This window comes from Chlamydotis macqueenii, chromosome 4 (assembly GCF_036417535.1).
Source record: "Chlamydotis macqueenii isolate bChlMac1 chromosome 4, bChlMac1.mat, whole genome shotgun sequence".
Lineage (NCBI taxonomy): Eukaryota > Metazoa > Chordata > Aves > Otidiformes > Otididae > Chlamydotis > Chlamydotis macqueenii.
The window spans coordinates 78,707,258-78,726,788 of NC_141559.1; the positions used below are offsets into that span (position 1 = coordinate 78,707,258).

The 19,531-nt window shown below is 44.8% G+C and overlaps 2 protein-coding genes across 2 annotated transcripts in view; one reads left to right on the plus strand and one right to left on the minus strand.

Moving 5' to 3' along the window:
- The first annotated feature begins 2,555 nt into the window (after positions 1 to 2,555).
- Positions 2,556 to 9,087, plus strand: LOC147601040 (histamine H2 receptor-like). Its single transcript, XM_086747788.1, has 4 exons — positions 2,556 to 2,574; positions 2,682 to 2,970; positions 7,185 to 7,361; positions 8,412 to 9,087. Exons 1-4 carry the CDS (start codon positions 2,556 to 2,558, stop codon positions 9,085 to 9,087), a joined length of 1,161 nt encoding a protein of 386 aa, XP_086603914.1.
- A 3,520-nt stretch (positions 9,088 to 12,607) lies between these two features.
- EIF2AK3 (eukaryotic translation initiation factor 2 alpha kinase 3) overlaps positions 12,608 to 19,531 on the minus strand; it is a 43,741-nt gene continuing 36,817 nt past the window's right edge. The window contains exons 14-17 of the mRNA XM_086747447.1: positions 17,860 to 18,027; positions 17,213 to 17,314; positions 14,887 to 14,949; positions 12,608 to 13,825 (exon numbers count right to left, since the gene is read on the minus strand). Of these exons, the coding sequence (XP_086603573.1) occupies positions 13,649 to 13,825; positions 14,887 to 14,949; positions 17,213 to 17,314; positions 17,860 to 18,027 (510 nt within the window). The 3' untranslated portion in view covers positions 12,608 to 13,648. The remainder of the gene's footprint in view (positions 13,826 to 14,886; positions 14,950 to 17,212; positions 17,315 to 17,859; positions 18,028 to 19,531) is intronic.

Genomic DNA, 19,531 nt, shown 5'->3' on the forward strand with positions numbered 1-19,531 from the left:
GGGAGCCTATCTTAATGCTGCACGCTCATCTAGGAGAACGTAGGGCTGACTGGGTGATGTTCATGCGCCTAAACTGGCTAGGGGTCAACTCGAGGTGGAAATCAGAGGACTTGAAGAGGTCCTGGAGGTGTGAGGACACCAGCATCTCCCAGCAGGTGTGGGAGATGGCAGACGACTGAATGAGCTGGAAGATGGACGTGGACCATGTAATGAACCTGCTTGTTGTTGGCACTGGAGCAGGAGAGCTTCAGGTCTCAGTCAGCAAGTCCCAGCTGCAGTGAGGAGGTGCAGAGGAAGATCTTTTCTTCTTAATTTTTTTCTGGACAGCTTTAGTTATTTCTTGATTTTTATTTTTCATTTTTTAACTTAAAAGAAAGGAAACCACTAAATCCAGCACGTAAATAGAAGTCACTACACCTACTTGGTGTAGTCTGCTTGGATTTCTGAAAGGTTTTCAATATGGCCCCCATGGTGGGAGCTTTTAAGGAAATTTAAGTTAAGAAGGAAGTTCCTTGTGTGAATAAATACTTGTCTAACAGGTGAAATGCAGGAGGGAAGTGGATGGCGAGTTACCATGTGGAAGAGAGGTCAGCGATGCTCTTCACAGGGACAGGGGCTGGGATATGGGTGTTTAATAAATCTCTAACTGGAAAAATCATGGATGGTGAAGTGGTGATATTTGTAGGTGAATCAAAGTTTAATCAGGGCATGAAGGATAAGGCCTGACTTGAAGAATTGCAGAAAAACTTTTATGAGGCTCAGTGAGCATTAAAATGGAAGAAGAAATTCAACTGTGAAGTGATGGAGTTTGGGGAAGACGAAGAGAACCTGATTTCATCCTCTTTTCTTATCTAAAGCAACGGGCTCTGAGCTGACCGTCACTGCTCAGGAACGAGATCTTTGGATGGCGATGGGCAGTTCTGTGGAAAGGTCAGTTCGGTGCTAAGTGCCAATCAAAAGCAGCAAACCACGTTAGGGATTGTTATGAAAGGGAAGCAGGCCAAACCAGAGAACATCATTATGCCATTATAGAAATCCACCATGCATTTACGTCTTGGAAATCGTTTGCATTTTTGGTCCATCTAGGAAGCTCAGAAGAACAGCAGCGATGCTCAGGGGACTGCAATCACTTCTGTACAAGGAACGAGCAAGTTGGTGAAGGCTCCTCAGCCTGACCAAGAGGCAATGAGGGGGCTGGGGGATGTGACAGAGATTAAAGACCCCACCAGTGGCACTGAGAGAGTGGATGGGGGTTGCTTGCGTGATGTCTTTTCCAATGCAAGGACCAGAGGGCATCAAGTGAAACTAGCTGGTAGTAGGCTCAAAACAAACAAAAAGAGGCGTTTCTTTGCACATACATAGCTGAGCTGTGGAAGTTGTTGCTGTAGGAGGTCATGGATGCTAAAAGTTTGCATGAGGCAAAGGGGAAGCGGAACAGCTTCATGATTTAGAAGTCCTTGAAACCATCCTCAGAGGTAATTCTGGATCATAGGCTGCTGCAAGGAAAAACAGACGTCGTGCTGCCTTGTTCTTACAAACCTCCTGAGGCAAAGCTTGGCCCCTGTGACATAAGGCATGTTGGACCACACAGACATCTATCCCAGCCCATTCTCACGCTGCGCTTAGTAGTGATGCTCCAGGGATGTGGGGTTGACCTGAGGGTACTGTGGAACCAGGCCCAGTCGCAGGAGAAGCAATTGTGTTCAAATGTAACAATGTGATGTCTGGAAATATTTGTACAATTTTCCCCACAAGTTTTGCCTTCGTGTTCCCACTAGCCACACCAGTGGATTTTGGAATTTTTGCAGCGCATCGATCCCACTTCCCAGGTACCAATGACACTGCTTGGTCAAAGTCTGGGAACAGAGCTGTGAACACGAAAAGGCAAATTTCCTCAACTTAGAAGTCTCCCATTACAGAGTTGGGAGCATCCTCTCCCAGCTGGGCACAGAAGGGGACATGAGTCTGAAGTCACTACTGCACCCAAGATGCCTCAGTTGCTTGCCCACTTGCACTAAGCTCCCTGTGCGGTTGCTGGAGCTCTGCGTGGCCATTCAGACTGTAGGATGGAGCTGCCTGCCCTGGCAGTAAAAAGCTCTTAACCTCAGAGCCTAAAAAAGTAACAGGACAACCCAGGGCAGAGCCCGTACTGAATGGCGGGGTTATGAAAGCAGCCAGCCTGGGCAAGCCGTCTCAGCTGGTCTGCGGGTGGCCAAGATGATAACGAGAATACAGAATCATGGAATGGTTTGAGTTGGAAGGGACCTTAAAGATCATTTAGTTTCAGCCTCAATATTTTGTGGACATGGCAGTGGGATTCAGTAGAGTTGCCTTGATTTTAGATTTCAGTTGCTTGCTTGTCTTCCCTTCGGTCTCAGTGCTTGCTTTTCCTCTTTTTTTTTTTTTTGTGTCATGCTCCACCTGATGATGCATTTTCATTCGCAGGAGGGCTTTTAATTGCCATGAAGGACTTCAGCCTTCAGCTGGTGCTGCACATTTATCCTCACCCTCAGGATTTCAGACACTTCTAACGGACTGATAACCATGGGACAGTGATGGCACAGACACAGCAGGGTGTGTGAATTTTTCTTGAAGCAAATGAAGCATAACCATTATTTCTGTACTTCCTTTTGTGTGCACTGAAGTCCTTATTTATTTTTTCCCCCTTTCCTCTCTTTCAGATTTTAACAGTGGGAAGATGCTGATGGATAAAAATGAATCGTGGTTTACTAATTTCTCCTCTGCTGCCTCCTCCTTTGTGAAAGAAGATGGCAACCGGGCAGGGATTGGCCTCCAGGAAGTGGTCGTTGGGCTGATACTGACCCTCATTGACTTGATCACACTCCTGGGAAACACGGTCGTCTTCATCTGCCCGGTGGTGGAGAAGAGACTGCGCACCGTCACCTATATGTTCATCATGTCCTTAGCCACTGCAGATTTCCTTGTGGCTTGTCTGGTCATGCCCTTTAGGTAAGAGGTGCTTGTAAGGTAAGATCAGATGGCGACGTGTTTGTGCAACCTCTTCTCTCCCAGCTCAGCAGCCGCTGTTTCAGCAGGGCTGGCTGGAAGGTCAGGTGCTGAGCTTAGAGCTGGGCTCTCCAAAGAACTTAACTGCCAGTCCGTGATTATATGTGCTTCCGTGCCTCAGTTTCCCTACCCTTTATAATGGCTCCTCTTGTAACGAATGGAGGAGAATTCCCAAGGGTGTTTTTCTTGTTGGCCACAGAGGGACCCTGGCTGATGGTCTGAACTAGACACCCAGCTTTTCCGGTGGCCCCAGTGCGATGAGTCCCATCTTCTAGGACAAGCTCTGCCTTGCATGCAGGGCCAACATAATTGCTAGATGATTTTACACACCCTGAATGCTTGGGGAATGCGAGATGAGGACTGTCACTGTGTGTCAGCTTCAAGGGCAATGACTGCATTGATCCCGCCTGCGTTTCAAAGGCGGAGCAAATCACAGACTATGTTATTCCCTCATTTTTCCCAGTCGAAAATGACTACTGAAATCGGTGGAATTAAATTCTGTGCTTTCAGTTTTACACTTCTTTAACCTTATCTTTTATTTTCTGGCCAGGGGAGGGAGAAGTAAAAAAGGTTCTTACTAGTGTAAGAAAATGGATTATTTCATCTTACTGAACTTGAAAGGCTGCTGCAGAGATGTTATTCTTCATATTCCTAGTGAAACACAGAATTTTGGTTGTTCCTTCTGGTTCAGACGGCGTATGGGCGCAGTTCACAGGGAACGCTGGCGACCTTGCACAATAAATCTTTTCCCTGCATAAACAGACCAGCAGATTTGCAGTCTGCAGTGGGATAACACGCGGGATTTGCTGCGCTTGGGGGAATTGTTTTGCCCCTGTCACCTGCTTGCATTGCGCATCGATAACTGGCAGCATTGACATGGGGACAAAGGCCATCTCCCCTCTCTCTGTGTAAATGTAAGCTCTGATGTTTCCCACTGCATGGACGAGGTCACCACAATATAACGTGGCAGACCATTCCAGCCTCCTGGAAATAGAAAAATGGTGTGTCAGACACCAAAGATTAGCTACAGCAACAATCTTTCTGCTACCTGGCATTTCCTTGGGCTATTTTTCTTCTTCTTTCCACGTTCTTTTTAAGCTCAGAAATAAATGGTTTTTATCCCAGTCCAGCACAGGTGTCTTAAGGGCTCCTCTCTGGGACTGCACAGCGTCACCTGCTCTTCCACCCACTCCAACCATCCCTCCAGGAGATCACCTTTTCCATTACCCCCGTCTTACCCAGGAATGGCAGAACCCTCTTTGCTCAAAGAAGACAAAAGTTGAACAATTCCTGCTTTGGAGCGAGTTCCAGCTGATAATTGCTATCGCTGCTTCCTCTCCCAATTTGCCTGTTGTCCACCTGATGACTTCCTCTGATGTCTTCATGTTCAGCTCATGCTTTGGAATTCTTGTCTTCGATTTCTTCTTTTTCTTCTAAATGAATTTTGGGCATTTCCAGTTACCAGCATCCTCGTTACTTCTGCCTCCCACCTACTGATGTGGCATTTGCAGTCTGGGTGGTGGGAGGGAGCAGTAGCGAAGAGCAAAGGCAGGTAGGTGTCTCGGCAGCTGTGATTTCCCCCTGTAAGACTGATAGTATCCCCATAACTGGAGTAAAACCTCTTCCTTGGCAAGGAGAAAGAGGGAATTTGGCACTACGTTTTGCTCAGTTCGGAATGCAAAGGGGAAGGAAATGGGACAATTCCTACTTCTAGGCTTCCAGTAAAGCATGGAAGGAATGAGAAGAAGCAGATGAAAATATATTTCATTGGGAAAGCTGTCTGTGGCTTCTCATGCCCAGCAAGAAAGGAGAAGGGCACAATATGGATGAGGAGGGGACTTCAGCTGTGGAGAATACGAGGGCAGGGGAAAAGTCATAGAATCACAGAATGGTTTGGGTTGGAAGGGACCTATAGAGGTCATCTAGCCCACCCCCCCGCAAGGAGCCGGGACATCTCCAACCAGATCAGGTTGCTCAGAGCCCCGTCCAACCTGGCCTGGAATGTTTCCAGGGATGGGGCATCAACCACCTCTCTGGGCAACCTGGGCCAGTGTCCCACCTCCCTCAGTGTAAAAAATTGTTTCCTAATATCCAATCTAAATCTACCTCACTCTATTTTAAAACCATTACCTCTTGTCCTATCACAACAGACCCTGCTGAAGAGTTTCTCCCCATCTTTCCCGCAGGCCCCCTTTAGGCGCTGGAAGGCTGCTATCAGGTCTCCCCAGAGCCTCCTCTTCTCTGGGCTGAACAGCCCCAGCTCTCTCAGCCTGTCCTCACAGGAGAGGTGCTCCAGCCCTCTGATTGTCTTTCCCACTGTCTCAGCTTCGTATCCATATTGCTTTTTAGAATTGCAGTTTACTTCTTGGTGAGCACGGTTAACACATGCCAAAGATAAGGAAATGAAATGACTGGTGTGGCTCAGGAAAAAGAGGTTTTGTGATAGAAAGGAAAAACAAGGTTGTTGCCTGGTGCCTTAATTTTGTAAAAGCAAGACTTCTGTTTTGTTCCTGGTTTGGGTTGTTTGCCGGAGTGGTTCAGCTGTGCTTAGCTTGTTATCTGAGTGCTCCATCCAGCCCAGGCGTTTCCAGGCCGAATATTTCCAGTCACTCTTGTCTGACTTCTCCTCTGCTTACACTGCACATATCTTTTTGGTTTTATTTCCTTTTTAACCAGCATCATTTCCAGGCTGCAGAGCCCTTTTACATCAGAGATGAGGGAGCGGGTAGCCGCTACGCAGTGCTGTCAGAGCATCTGCTAGGTCAGGTGCATCTCACCAGACGTGTGCTGATGAGAGGTAGGCACCTGCTCAGCTGGGATCTGTGTGCAGGGACGTTCATGGCAGCAGCACAATCTACTTCTGGGAGGCCACGGTCCTCACACCACAAGCTTTGCAGCACCTCTGGAGATCAGGAGGATTTCGGAAGTGGCGCCAAGACACCCAAGTCTGTTACTGGACCCGTGCTTCGACTTCTACATCTCATTTCTCCATCTAGAGAAGAGCCACAAAACCTTTCCATGTGTGCACAGTAGGACCGTCCATGCTGCCCATGTGGAGGCCACCACAGTGCAGGGACAGGTTCTGCTGTAAATTAACGTTTGCTTGAATTTTTGCGTGGCACCCTGCGCAGCAAAATGCTGCTGATGGCTGGGACCCTTCAGCCAGCGCTGTACCCGCTTACAGTAGCTGTGCTCTAAAAGAACCTTCACAAAGTTGTTTTGATGAGTTGTTGCTAATTAGATGCAGAGCAGGGGTTGGTTTGTAACTCCTCTGACATCAAGTTGACTCTTGGTGGACATCAGGGCCCACCGGAGCGTGTGGAGCAGCAGCCCTGTTTTCACTGCGTTTGACCAGCAAGCTGTGAAGTTACGGGATAATTAAAGCTTTGCAGGACTAGGCGGTTACTCAGCCTTTCACGTCACATCCACACACAACAGTTATTTCAGCAGCACCGCAGGAGCTGCAGAAAGCTGGTGAAAGAAAGGGGAAGCGAATGGCATCAAATTGAACGCTATAGAAACACGCACCAGCCTTCCTACTGCTGCCCTATGTTCCTTCCTTCACTGCTCACTTTTTACAGGCCCCTCTTGACTTTATTAGAAGTAATTTTGGCATAATGTCTGCTTTTTGCTGGTGTATTTACCTTGCTGAGGCATTTGTGAGCTACATAACGTACAAGGCACATAGGATTCCTCCTAGGATTTATTTTTTTTTTACCCAAGATTTGAAAACCTTTAGTTTTGAAGCATGAGACCAGATGAAAAGTGACTTTCTTGGAGGAGGGAGGATCTTCCACATCCCAGGAATTGGGGAGAATTCGTAGAAGTCTGTGGTGCTCAGGGCAGTGGAAAAGCTGCGACAAACAAAGCTGTGCAGATGTAAATTTGGGGAGCTTTGGGGTGCCAAGCACCTTTCTCAAACTTAACTGCTTATAACAGAGTGCAGGGAAGGAGCGTAGGGTTGGTCTTTAGCTGTGGCCCACCTATGAGTTATTGCCTTGAGTTGCACCTTGAAGATGAATCAGCCCCTGCTGTCTGAGCTGCATGCCCATCTTTGGTACCTCCGTGCTAAAATATGGCATTACCTCAGCGGAATCTTGACGAAATGCGTGAAATCAGTCCTTTTAGCTTTGGTTTCTACCCCTTTTCTTTGGCAGTATCATTTATGAGGTGACAGGGATGTGGTTGTTCGGGAAGCTGTTCTGCAAAGTCTGGATCTCCTTTGACGTCATGTTCTGCACTGCATCCATCGTGACGTTGTGCTTTATTAGCCTGGACAGATACTGCTCCGTGGTGACCCCGTACCACTACTCAAGAAGGATGTCCCGTGGCAGGTGAGTGGACTGGCTCCTCACTTTGGGTCCCTCCAAATTTTCACTTGGCCATGGCCTCTACTGACTAGGGACCAAGTGAGATGTTGACGCTTGCTGCCCAAACGCAGAGTGATGTGGCAAAAGGATCTTCGTACCATTTAAAACTTCACAGAAATTGTTTCATGTGGTGCAGGAGAAAAAGAAAGAGGATGCTACCGAGCTGGTTTGATGGTGCTCCTGGGAAAGCACTGGGTAAGGATGGGTCGCAAACCAGTAGTGTGGGCTGACTTGTACCTACAACTTCTGCCCTTTGCAGGCATTTAATGGGAATTTCCCCATGGACTAGAGCAAATTACACCCAGGAGAAGGCATGTAGCAGTAGTCTTCCCCCTGTTTAACTCATGATATTCATGGGGGCAACAGAGAGAAAGCAGGACAAGTTTCTAAGCTCCTGTCAAGGTTTCATCTGAAACATTGAAATGAGGACTGCACCGTGGGGAAAGTTGTCTGAGGGTGGGCAGAGAGGACACTGCAGCTGCAGGGTGCTCTACAAGGTGGGTTCAGGCTCTTTTGGCGATGTTATTCCCACTGCAACTCTTGCTGTGTACGATTTGTGGAGTGTGGGCCATCACCAAAATGAGGAGGGTGGGTGCCCAGCACACCTTGTCGCAGAGCAAGTGCTGCAGCGGCACTGAGGATCTGGGGTCCATCAGCTCCACTCCTGCTGCTCCTCAGAAGATACAATAACTACCAGGTATTAAAGCTGAAACCAAACAGAGAAATCTACACGCTGTAGTTTTAAATACTAACAAAAATCCTCTGTAGAACTTTTCCTCCTCTTTCTTCAGCCAGCTCTGAGCATCCCTTATGCTGACCCTAGTTTTATAAACCACAGACCCAGTTACCCACTCAATACAGACATTCACATATGGTACCCCAGCTTTTTCCCTTCTCCAAGCCCTCTGAGCAGTGATATCCCACATGGGTCACCATGGGGATCGAATCATATTGGATGTTCTCCACTCAAAATAACTCAGACCCTCTCTCCTCTCCATCTCTCTCTTCTTCCAGATGCATCGTGATGACCTGCATGGTCTGGGTGTACTCCTCCCTCATTTCCTTCCTTCCCGTCATGCAAGGCTGGAACGAGATCCCTGGGGTGGACTTTGATGCAGGCAGAGAATGTATCTTTGTCACCAATTGGATTTTTGCCATCGTGGCTTCTGCTCTGGCATTTTTCGTCCCCTTCATGGTCATGTGCAGCATGTATTTCTTCATCTACCGAGCTTCACGGCTCAAGGCCACTCGTATCATGTCTCAGACCCTGGAGATTCACTACCACCCCAACAGCAAGCGGCAGAATCATCTGCAGCTGGAGAACAAGGCCACACAGACCATTAGCATTATCATTTCTGTCTTTGTGCTGTGCTGGCTGCCGTACTTTGTCCTGAACGTCTGGCTTGCTGCCAGAGGCACTGACTCCACCAGCACAGTCTTGGTTGACACCTTCAAGATCATCACTTGGTTAGGGTATTGCAACTCCACCATCAACCCAATGCTCTATGCTTTCCTGAACCGGGACTTCCAACGGGCCCTGAAGAAGCTGCTCATTTGCAGGCACAGGTCTCAGGTGGACATCGGAGAAGACATGGTGTCCATAGCCACATTTTCCAAGACTGCTCCAGACCTAGAATACAGCATTACGCTGCCAGTGGCCAATGGTGCCCTGAAGGGCAAGCCCAAGTAACAGGGATTCAGAATCAGCTGCTGGAGGTGGTGGTACAGAAAGTGCCAGAGCACATCCTAACGGAAAAATAATGGGTAGGAAAATAGGGGAAGGGGCTGGAATATTACAGCTGGGGACAGACAACAAAGATGCAGTTCTCCATCTTCCACAGTTTTATGAATAAGGAACTTTGATATTTTAGGGGCAATTTGTTATAGCTAATGGAGCTAATTGCTTCCTGGGTAATTATTTTTTTAATGAGCATTTCCTAAGACAAATTCAATCTTTGTGTTGGGGAAAAAAATATCAGTATGATAACGTGAACATGTCTTTGTCCACATCCTGGTGGTCTACACTGTAAGGTGGGACAGTATTTCTTTCTTATCAAGCTCTCATCTTGCAGCTTACATTACAAATTTGACCAGTTTTAGTAACTCCACGTGTGTCAATCTGTATGGGGAAGTCGGCAAGATGGATGAGGTCACTTCTTCACAAAGGCAGCACATGGTCCAGCAGCTTGTGCTCTCCACAGTCTGGGCTGTTGTTCAGGGTTCAACTCACTCACTCCTGAAAAACCAAGAAGCTCAGAGCTTTCCAGTTTCAGACTTGGTGTTTAACACCTCAGGAAGGATTCAGCAGCAGACAGGAACAGGCAGGAGAAATACTCTATGTACATGGATGTTGTGGCTACTGTTTGTAAAATCTAAGATCACCTTCCCAGTGGCTTTCTCTGAATTATCTGTGAGCTTCCTTATTAATTCTGGAAGTGAATATCCTGCGTGGCAGACCCCAGAAAGTGAGCGAGACCGAGTGAAACATTTCTCTGTAACCTCAAGAGCACCTAGTGCCCTGGGAATTCAAAGGGGGCTACAGGTGACCAAGAGCAGCCAAAGAGGGGATGTGAAGAGGAATTATTACTTGTGTGCTTTGCACTGTGATGTCTACGCCTGGAGGCTATGAGTGTAGCTACAGAGTATTACTGGACCAGACAGCCATAAAGAAAAAAAGATGGTAAATGAGAATGATTATTTTTACCACTCCCAAGTGCTTGCTGGACTTCAAAGAGTATCAAACAACACCAGCTCCATGGAGTACCACACTGAAGGGTTACCTCAAAAAGGGCAGGACTGCTCCTGAACATCTCTGCAGCATCGTAACAGCAAGCAAAAGCAGGAGCTGAGCCCCCAGGACCACAGCTTTTCTGTAGCAGGGTCACGTGAGGGCTGGTGACCGCTCAGACAACATCCATCGCTTCTCCTGGCACGGTTCTGGTGGGGTCTCATGCTGGCTTACATGGGAGACTCACTGCACTCAGAGTCTGCTCTTCCACTGATATTCTGTGGACATGAAACACTTCAAAGAGATGGTTTCTGAAATAGCTTTTCCATCACCCACCTGGGATAGGCATGGCTTCTGCAGCGTGGGAAGCAGAGCAAACACAGCAGAAAGCTAGCCAGGCTAACGTTTAATGCTAAAACTACTGGACTGGGGCACTCAGAGGGGTGAAGAATGTTGCTTTGTTCATAACTCGGGTTAGTAAAAGTCCCGAGTCCTTCTGCTCTTCCAGCTCAAAGGGAGCAGAGGGCTGTCCTCAGAGGTGTAGCAAAAAGCAAGCAGCTACTGCCTGGAGCAGCTCAGCGACTGCAGACACCAGTACAAGGGTCAGAAGTTCTCTCTCAAGAGCCTGGTAGAAGAAACAGCCCTGACGTGGGGTTGCAGCACTGGCACTCCTGTCAAATGACTCTTCATGGAGTGGGATAGGTCTCCCAGCTCCTACGACTCCCGTACCACCACGGAAACGGTAAGGAGAGTAACAACACAATCCTGCCCTTATTCTGGGGGGAAGCGTCTAGGTCCAGTGGGCACAAAGGTGGATGGGGCAGCCTCCTTGCTTCTGCCACACAGTTCATTTTGATAAACTGGGATGAGGAACTGTGTTTCAGCTCCAAGAGCTATAGCAGGGAGGGAGTTGAGGGACAGGCAACATCCTCTGAAAGAACAGGCCAGAACTGGAGAGCTGCACCGTGCTGCAGGGCCCAAGAGCAGAGCTCCCTTTTGCAGGGCTGTAAGCTGGCAGCTGTCCTGGCCTCCGCATTCAGGTGTCCATCTGCAAAAAATGTGGGTAGGAAGGTACACACCGATTTCCACGGCCACAGGAAGACCAGGGACAGTCTGATAGTTTGTTTCTAGATGTCCATAACCTGAAAGAAGGTAAATAAACTTGTCTATGAGCTATGAGCTCTGGTTCCTGCCACCAGAGCTGTCTGGGATCTCACAGACAAGGTGGAAAGCTGCTGCTGTCATCTGAACAGAGCTGAGAAAAGCCTGCCTTCATTGCTTTCCCTTCCAAGATGGGAGCATAGAATGCACACACATCAGACAAAAGGCCTTTGGTCCTCCAGTCATGGTGAGGCAGGGAAATGAGCGCTTGCAGGCAAGACCTGAGTTCAGAGGAAAACCTCTCTGGTTAGGGAAATTCTTTCCTAGTCAAACTCTGGAGCAAAAAGGAGGAAAGACAGGGACAAACACTCCAGCACCCAGGGCTAAGAGAAGAAAAGCCTCACAGAGGCAGTCAAGAGCTGAGTGTGGCCAGGTGCTTCTGTAGCTGGGCACGCACCACACAGGGTGGGATTTGTATGTGCCTTTCAGGAGGAGTGTAACATCCCAGAATACACAGACACACCTAGTGTGATGATGTAGACCATTTTTGGTATTGAAATGCTGCAGGACCCTTGGAATAGGCAGCTACTTACATCCAGCACAGATGCACAGCAAGTTAAAAATATATTCCTTATTTCCTGTGCTCCATCTGTAATCACTGAACTGGCAGGGAAGGTAGAGTGTCTTCAAACGTGGCCATTTAACTGTGCATTTACAGCTGATGCTAACAGGGAAGTCCAAGGGAAGAGGACAACTCAAATCCAAGGGAAGAGGCTCAACCACCTGCTGTTTTAACCCAGCTAAACTCGACAAAGTTCTGGTTTTGACCAAATATTCACTGCAGAATTCTGGCTTCAACTGGACAAGCCAGTATCTAGGAGAGTTATCCAAGAGCACAAGGAAGACAATCTTTGTAATCCACTTTTGCCTTATCATCAAGCTGCAGAGTGTCAGCTGGTTTAATTGCTGGTCGTAGTGTCACACCACAGAACAGTGATCCCCAGAAGGATCTGAATCCAGCATCTTTTTAAAAAACAGATTTCAGAGCCTACAACTTCAAAAACTTAAGCCTTTAAAAAAGGAAAATGCATTTATGCAAAAACAGTTCTAATAGCGTAAAAATTATCCCTTCTTCTTCCCTCTCTGTTAATAGTTGAGAGATGGCCTCCATAATCCACTTAGTTTAGGAGAGCTCGGTTCCCTTATCCCTTCAGATAGCATCTCGCTTCCAAGCAGCACATGCATCTCTGCATCATCACGGGCACTGCGGTAAATGTGAGACAGGAAAGCGAAGCAAGTTACAAAATCCTCCTGTTGCAGCAGCACAAGGCTGCCACCTGCAGCGTGCGCTGATGCAGGCTCTGAACAGAAACAACTACTATTTCTTTTTTTATAAATAAAAAAAAGTTTATTAAATCATTTAGACTTGAAAGAAGTCACAATAATTAATGCACTCAACAAATACAGCAAGTGCATTCTGTACACCACCAACCCAAATGGATTGATTCCGTATTTTATAAATAAAAATTGACATATTTACAGTGAGAAATAAAAGCATGGCATTAGGCAGCTAAATTAGCAGATTACACAAATGCCTACCAGTTGATTTTTTTAAAAATACAAATCTACAAGATTACATACGACATGTATGACTTCATTAGGTTTAAATTTTCAGAATCACAACATTTTTTGCACATAATTTTTACTATGGCTCTTCCAACCACTGCCTATAAAACCCCCTTTTTAATGGCAAAAAGCTCCTTTTCCTTCTCTACAGATTTATCTGTATAAAATGCATTCCCTAAGATCTACTATAGTGCAGAAGTATGAAACTATTTCCTCCAATGCCTGGCTATGGAGAGTGACAGTATGTACAACTGTGGTATTTTTTTTGCTTCAAAAATAGTGCAGATTCCCAGTTTACCCACCAGGGACAAAAATGGAGTCATAGTTCATTTCAAAATCATCTTCATTTCACCGAACAGCAAGTGATCCGGAGAGATACTCACTAGGCTTAGAGACTGTAATTTGCTCTATAAAAATACAGTATTTTAATTCTATTTACATGTTACAGATCTCTCACTTACCCAGCAAGCTGACATTTACAAGCTTCAAAAAAAAAAAAAAAAAACCCCAACAAACCCAAAACAGTGATAATGGAGCACAACATTGTTAAGCACAGTCGCGGGACCCATCCGCGTAGGAGAGTTAAGGTAAGAAAAACGGAATGTGAAAAGTGTGATTACTGGCTTTCGTTGGCTGTTACAGTAAACCAAAATCTGTCCAACACGTCTTATACATTAAATATGGCAAAAAAAGTTTAAGTAAACTATTTCCAAGAGAGACATTCTGCATCATAGGATCCTTCGGCTGAACAATCCCTGTAAAACCTGCCGAGGGGAAGAAGTGATCCTGAGGATAATTATTTGCTTGGTTGTCTGGAATGCTTATTTCCTGATAAACTCATTGTTCGTGACCTCTGCCTAAGCACTGGTTTTGCTGGGAGTTCCAAGTCTTCAAATACAGGATTTTCTATGATTGCTGCAGCCTCTGGTCTTTCAGTGGGACTTGGAGAGAGCATGTCCTTCACCATGGTGTACTAAAAGAAAACACAAAGTGTGCTACATGAACCAAATCATAATTTCTTTCTTATTTAATGTCTTGACTTCAACTGCGGCTGTGTGAACAAGTGGAAAATGTCCCCAGTTGCTTTCTGAGTAATTTGGGCACGAGTGCTTTGGCACAGTAGTTAAAGTGCATTAAACTTCTGAAAATGTATCACTGTGCATCCGTTAAATTGTCTTTACTGTCAAGGGCTATAGTCAATTTGGCAAATCAAACCTGACCCAAGATTCAATAGAGTTATAAAACCTTTTATATGAATTGGCAATCAAAAGAATTTAAAAGCATATGAAGTATAATTTATGAATAACTTTTAGCTTCATGTATTAAGCCACTCAGTAATTTTTTACAGTGTATCAGAGGTTTTCCTTTAAGTACACAGGTAATTTGAATACTTGTCTCAAATTTAATCAGAATTACAGTGTCCTGCTCCAGCTGAGCGCAGCACATCACATTCCCCCAGGCAGCCTGCAGCTGTAAAGCTAGAAAGCTTAGCCTCAATTTAGCTGCCGGTCTGAAACTTCCATGAACATCTGAAACCATCTCAGCTTTTTGTTGGAGAGGTTTTGTATGTCATCTCCTCGTTATCTGCAAGTCTATCACTTTAAAGATCTGACTAATCAGAACACAGCACAATTTGCTCATCTCTACTTGAGAGACCCAGTTCCTGGAGCAAGATCCCATACAGCCATGGTGCTACCCAGGGTCTCCCCTCTACCCATCTAGAATTTTGCCTTTTCTCTTTATGAAAATGGATTTGTTGCAAGAAATAAAGTTAGGATGTATGTGAAGTGAATGACAGCAAGTGACAAAGGGAAGCCAGGTAACACTGCATAGTTACTGGAGGTAAACTGTGTGACAAATATATCATCATCAACATTATCGTCATGTTGTAGCTTTCAAACGAGGTAAAGTACAGGGATAGAGAAATGCATCTTAATAAAACAAAAGCTATTTTTTTCCCTCCATTTTTACCTGCAAAGCAACTGGAAAGCAAAAAAAAAAAAATCTACAGTTAGTAGCAGCAGATATACTTACCTCTTGTGCATATTTCTGAGTGAACAACGGTGGGAAATTCAAATTTCTAACATCACTTAAGGTCTGCAAAAACATTAAGAAAAACATGTAACTGTTCCAAAATATTATTCTTCAGAAATATTACTCTATTGTTCTTCAGAAAATATGCAAACTATGCAAACAAATCAGCCTGATGGAGAAAAACCCCTTTTTTTAAAGTCTTGCTTTAGTGGTTAAAAATCACAACATACTTAAATGGGCAAAGTTGCTGATTCCCTAAGTATACAGACTGCAACAGGAACCACGTTACACAAATTCTGACCTTTGCAGTTTTAAATCAGCCAGATACACAAACTTATACTTTCTCACTTCGGCTCAAAGTCAAAAAATCCATGCACCATCCATAATCCCCAAGATGACCTACGTCAGTATTAAGACACATGAATTGGCTGGCTCTCTTTGCAATGTCAGCACTAAGTCTTTATTTAACGTTTAAGGACTAACAGGCAGATTTATCAGCAGTTTCAAAAGCAATTCGTGTTGTGTATCTCTGTGTCCTTACAAGGCAGCTGGTCTCCTTCAGTGTTTCCTCCATGACAAGCACACTGGCTCCATCTGGTGACAGTACTTATCCCATGTTCAGCCACAGAACTACTTGCAGTGGGCTACCTCAGGAATTTCAGTTCTGTAATTGCCAGCAACCTGTGACCCACTTTAGTATGTTTTTTTAGTGCAGAAGGGCAATATTAAGTGCTTAATTTCTTTTAGGAAGCATCTCCTTTTGCAAAAGTTTGCATACAAAATGGAAGAATTCTAAAGTTAAAAATAAAAATTCAATTCACTATTACTCCAGTCAAAGTATAAACTGACCAGTTAATAGTGATGGGCAATAGTCAAACTCCTGTACAAGAGTTTCACGATAATAAAATGCTTCAAAAATTTTTTCTCCTCCTCTACCAATCCAGTCTGCATTTAGTGATCAAACATCTAATTTGGAACTGAAGTGTGCTGTCACAGACTAACTGCTAACAGCGTGAGACAGAGGCAGGTCTCATGCTCCTCCTTGTGGGGATTTTTCCAGCCCTTTGTCACAGATTCCTAGAATCTGCTGGGCTACCTGGTCAGGCAGAGCACGTTTTGCTTCAGCAAGTAGTGCTAATGCTTGGCTGATGCCAGTGAAAACTTCAGAGTAACAACTTGGAAATAACTACTAAAGCAGCTAAACTCCAGAACTTGACAATAAAGGAGTGGGGGTTTCTTTTTGTTTTTATCAAAAAGAGTGGAATGAGAGTGCAAATCACGGGACGTTATGGTATTTGCTTTGCTTCTACACTCAGAGCAGAAACTAGAAGGGCAAAGCTTGCAGTCACTGTTGTAAGAGATCTTGAGAATCCAGGATAGATCTTTACTGGGTACGTGTCTCAGTAAAACTGATTTTATTTAGGGAAACTAAAAGTGGTTCCAGTGCAAGGGGTTCAAGTTAAACATCATTCCTTCTCTAGACTACGCAGAGCATTTTAAACAAGGGAACACAACACCAGCGCAGGGGAAGCATTTGGTCAGGCTGCGTTCATGGTGTGGTTCAAGCTGCTTCTCACATCTCTGCTAAAAACAATCCATCTTCACACCAGAATTTAACCACCCTAAGCACACATAAATGATAAATACAGGTTATAATGACTCTTTCTTTCCTGCATAGGTCACTGACACCAAATACAAGAGGACAAACCCTTCTGGCTGTAGCCTCTGCTCTCTATGAACTAGTTACTAAGCAACACGAATCTCACGTGCATTTTACCAGCAAGGAAGAGTTATTATACACCATCAAACCTCCCAAATTCACAGCTGATGCAACAAAAGGCATCAGTTACTGGGAAGATCATGCTTGAAGCTGAGTGAAATTCACAGCTAAGACTTACTATATGAAAAGGAACAGCAGTTTTTCACTAAGGTCCATGGGTGACAAAGCACTGCAGATGCAAATGGAGGAAGAAATGATAAAAATGTACAGCATGGTTCCAATTCTTGAACGAAAAACAAGCTTAAAGTCACAAGCTATATTTGTTGCTTGAGTTCTTGGATATCCTAGTTCAATAGTTTCTCTTACTTGGCTCGACAACAGAGGAGCTTTGTAAAGAAATTAAGGCCTCAATTCAACTGCACACATTAAGAAGACTCTAATTTATTTTCAGTGATTCAGGGGGTCTGTCCAAGGTTGTGCAAGAAGTTGTGCTCCTAACAGCAAGGTTTTTTCAAAACTGAGAAGAACCTTTTGCAAGTGTTTCACCAAGTGAACAGCTATTTTAAACAAATGATCAAACTGAGGAAAATCCAACACCATACGTACCCTGACCCGCTCCATCTGTGTGCTGAAAGGGTAAAGCAGCTCAAAGAGAATCAGTCCCAAAGAAAAGATATCCACTTTGTGCGAATAGGTGTTCCCACAGATCTGAAAATTCAAAATTAGGGTTAAGTCAATCAAGCTACTCACTGTATGTAATTATGTACAACATGAATCCCTTCCAAGTCAACACATGGATGTGATTACCCTGTGCAGAGCTGAAAACTACAGGACAGGCACACCGGCAAACTTCGTCAAATGAACGTGAGCGAGCAAGGTCTTGATCATCAGTCAGCTCCTCTTTGCAGGCTCAATTGTAATGTAACATGTTTCAAATTACTTAAACCTCACGCACAACAGCGTGCCCTTGCTCAATTAACTTGAATATTGTACAGTTATCTGCTACGTTAAAAGCAAGATAAATGAATGCATCTAAATACAAATATTTCGCCACTTTTTTGCTACAATAAATATATATTTATTAAAATACTGATTTTGGAATTCAATTTAGCCTAAAACTCTGCTTTGATGAGAAATAATTTAAGTAACTTGACTGCAATTTTACTGGAAAGAGTGCCTGATCTTTGAGCTCCCAGGAATTCAAGTGTCTTCCAGGCACTGCTAGATACAGCTTTGGAGCAGAGAGCACAAACCTGTTCTGGGCTCATGTAGAGTTTGGTCCCTACTTGTCCTGTGTGCCTGGCATAAGCTGGCATCGGGGTAAGTACCGATTCCTCCTCCTCATCTTGGTCCATAGCAGTTACCAGTCCAAAATCCCCAACCTTTACTATGTCATCCATTGTGAAAAATATATTGGAAGGCTAAGAAAACAAACAGGTGAAAAGAAAAAAAAAACGTAAGTAATAAACAAGTGTCTGTGTTTCAGTAGATATAACATTTTGTTCTCATTCAGAGAAGCCACTCTGTCAAGGCTAAAAATGCTCATTAAACATTAGGTTAGCACAACCAGCCAAGAATCTTCGCTGTTCAGGAAAAAGGAATTACTCCTGCATTAAATTGTCTCCTTCCTGAAACTCACGCTGCTCATTTCTTGTCTTCCAGTAGAGGTTTAGTAGCACTACACTGCTCTGCTGTGTAACATCCACAAAAGTCGAGAGCTGTGGGGAAGAGCACAGATAAGTTAACCAATGCTCCATCACATGGCAAATTCACACCAGATGCTTGAGTTCTGACTCCTACTCTTTTTCATTCTAATCTCCTGGTGCTAAACTCATTTGCCATATTACTAACCAGCAAATAGCACAACATCTTAATGTTAAATTATAGATACACTGGAAGTCTGTGGGCAAGGTCTGGTTTTCACCTGGTACTGTGCAGTTTAACTGTGGGAAAAACTGTGTAACAGAATTGGAAGCTCATTTTTCATAGAAGCTTACAAACTTGGCCATTCACAAGAGCAGCAACAGTGATGATCTGGCCTAACTCTCCTTTAGCTTGTTTGCCACATATCACCATCCTTGGCTTAACTGGAACTGAGATGCTCCGTTGCTGATGGTACATATCTCAGATGGTTTTTCAAGAGATGTGCATTCTGGCTGATAGAACAGCACACACCGAACAAATGGTTATTTCTTTGAAACATGACTGCTCCACCTCAGTTACAAATACAGTTTTGGGGGAAGAAAAGACTGACTCTGCATGGGGGAAGAAGCAGCAGGATTATATACAGGGAAAGGGCTAATGTGTGGTGAAGAGGTAAGTACCGCTGGGCAATCTCCTCTCAGAGCTCCTGGACCTTCAAGGCTGGGAGAACACGGTCTGTGCTTTTAGACATAAACCCTGGAACAGGAGGAGGCAGGCAGACAGAGGGCAGTATTTTCCCACAAGATTAAAGGACTACAAAGCTGACCTATTTCAAAGTCCATCCAACTTCCTCAGTTAAAGACAAATCCACTCTGTGCAAGAGAGAAACAAGATGAGAAGTCTTTTTTCAGTGGTTTTTTTTTTCTTAAGCAACAGACATCTCTGAGATAAGCACTGCAGAAATAGTTAGATATGACTTGTTAGTTCCACAGTGCCCACATCCTGCCTCTAAAATTGCCTTCTGAGCCAAGTTTTATCTCCTGCTGTATTTTCCTGTAATGAATGTCATGCTCTTTGAAGTCACAGCTCATTCAGTGCACAAAAGCCACTACCCTGTAAACCAGTAGCATCTCCAGGCTCTCTCTGAAGCACTTACATGGCATCCACGCTCTGACTGCACACTCAGGTGGTCAAAAACCTTTGTTTCAGAATTTCAATGCTCAAGGCACAAACGTCTCCACTAGGGATTTGTATCCCATTGCCTTGATCTCTGTTCCCCTT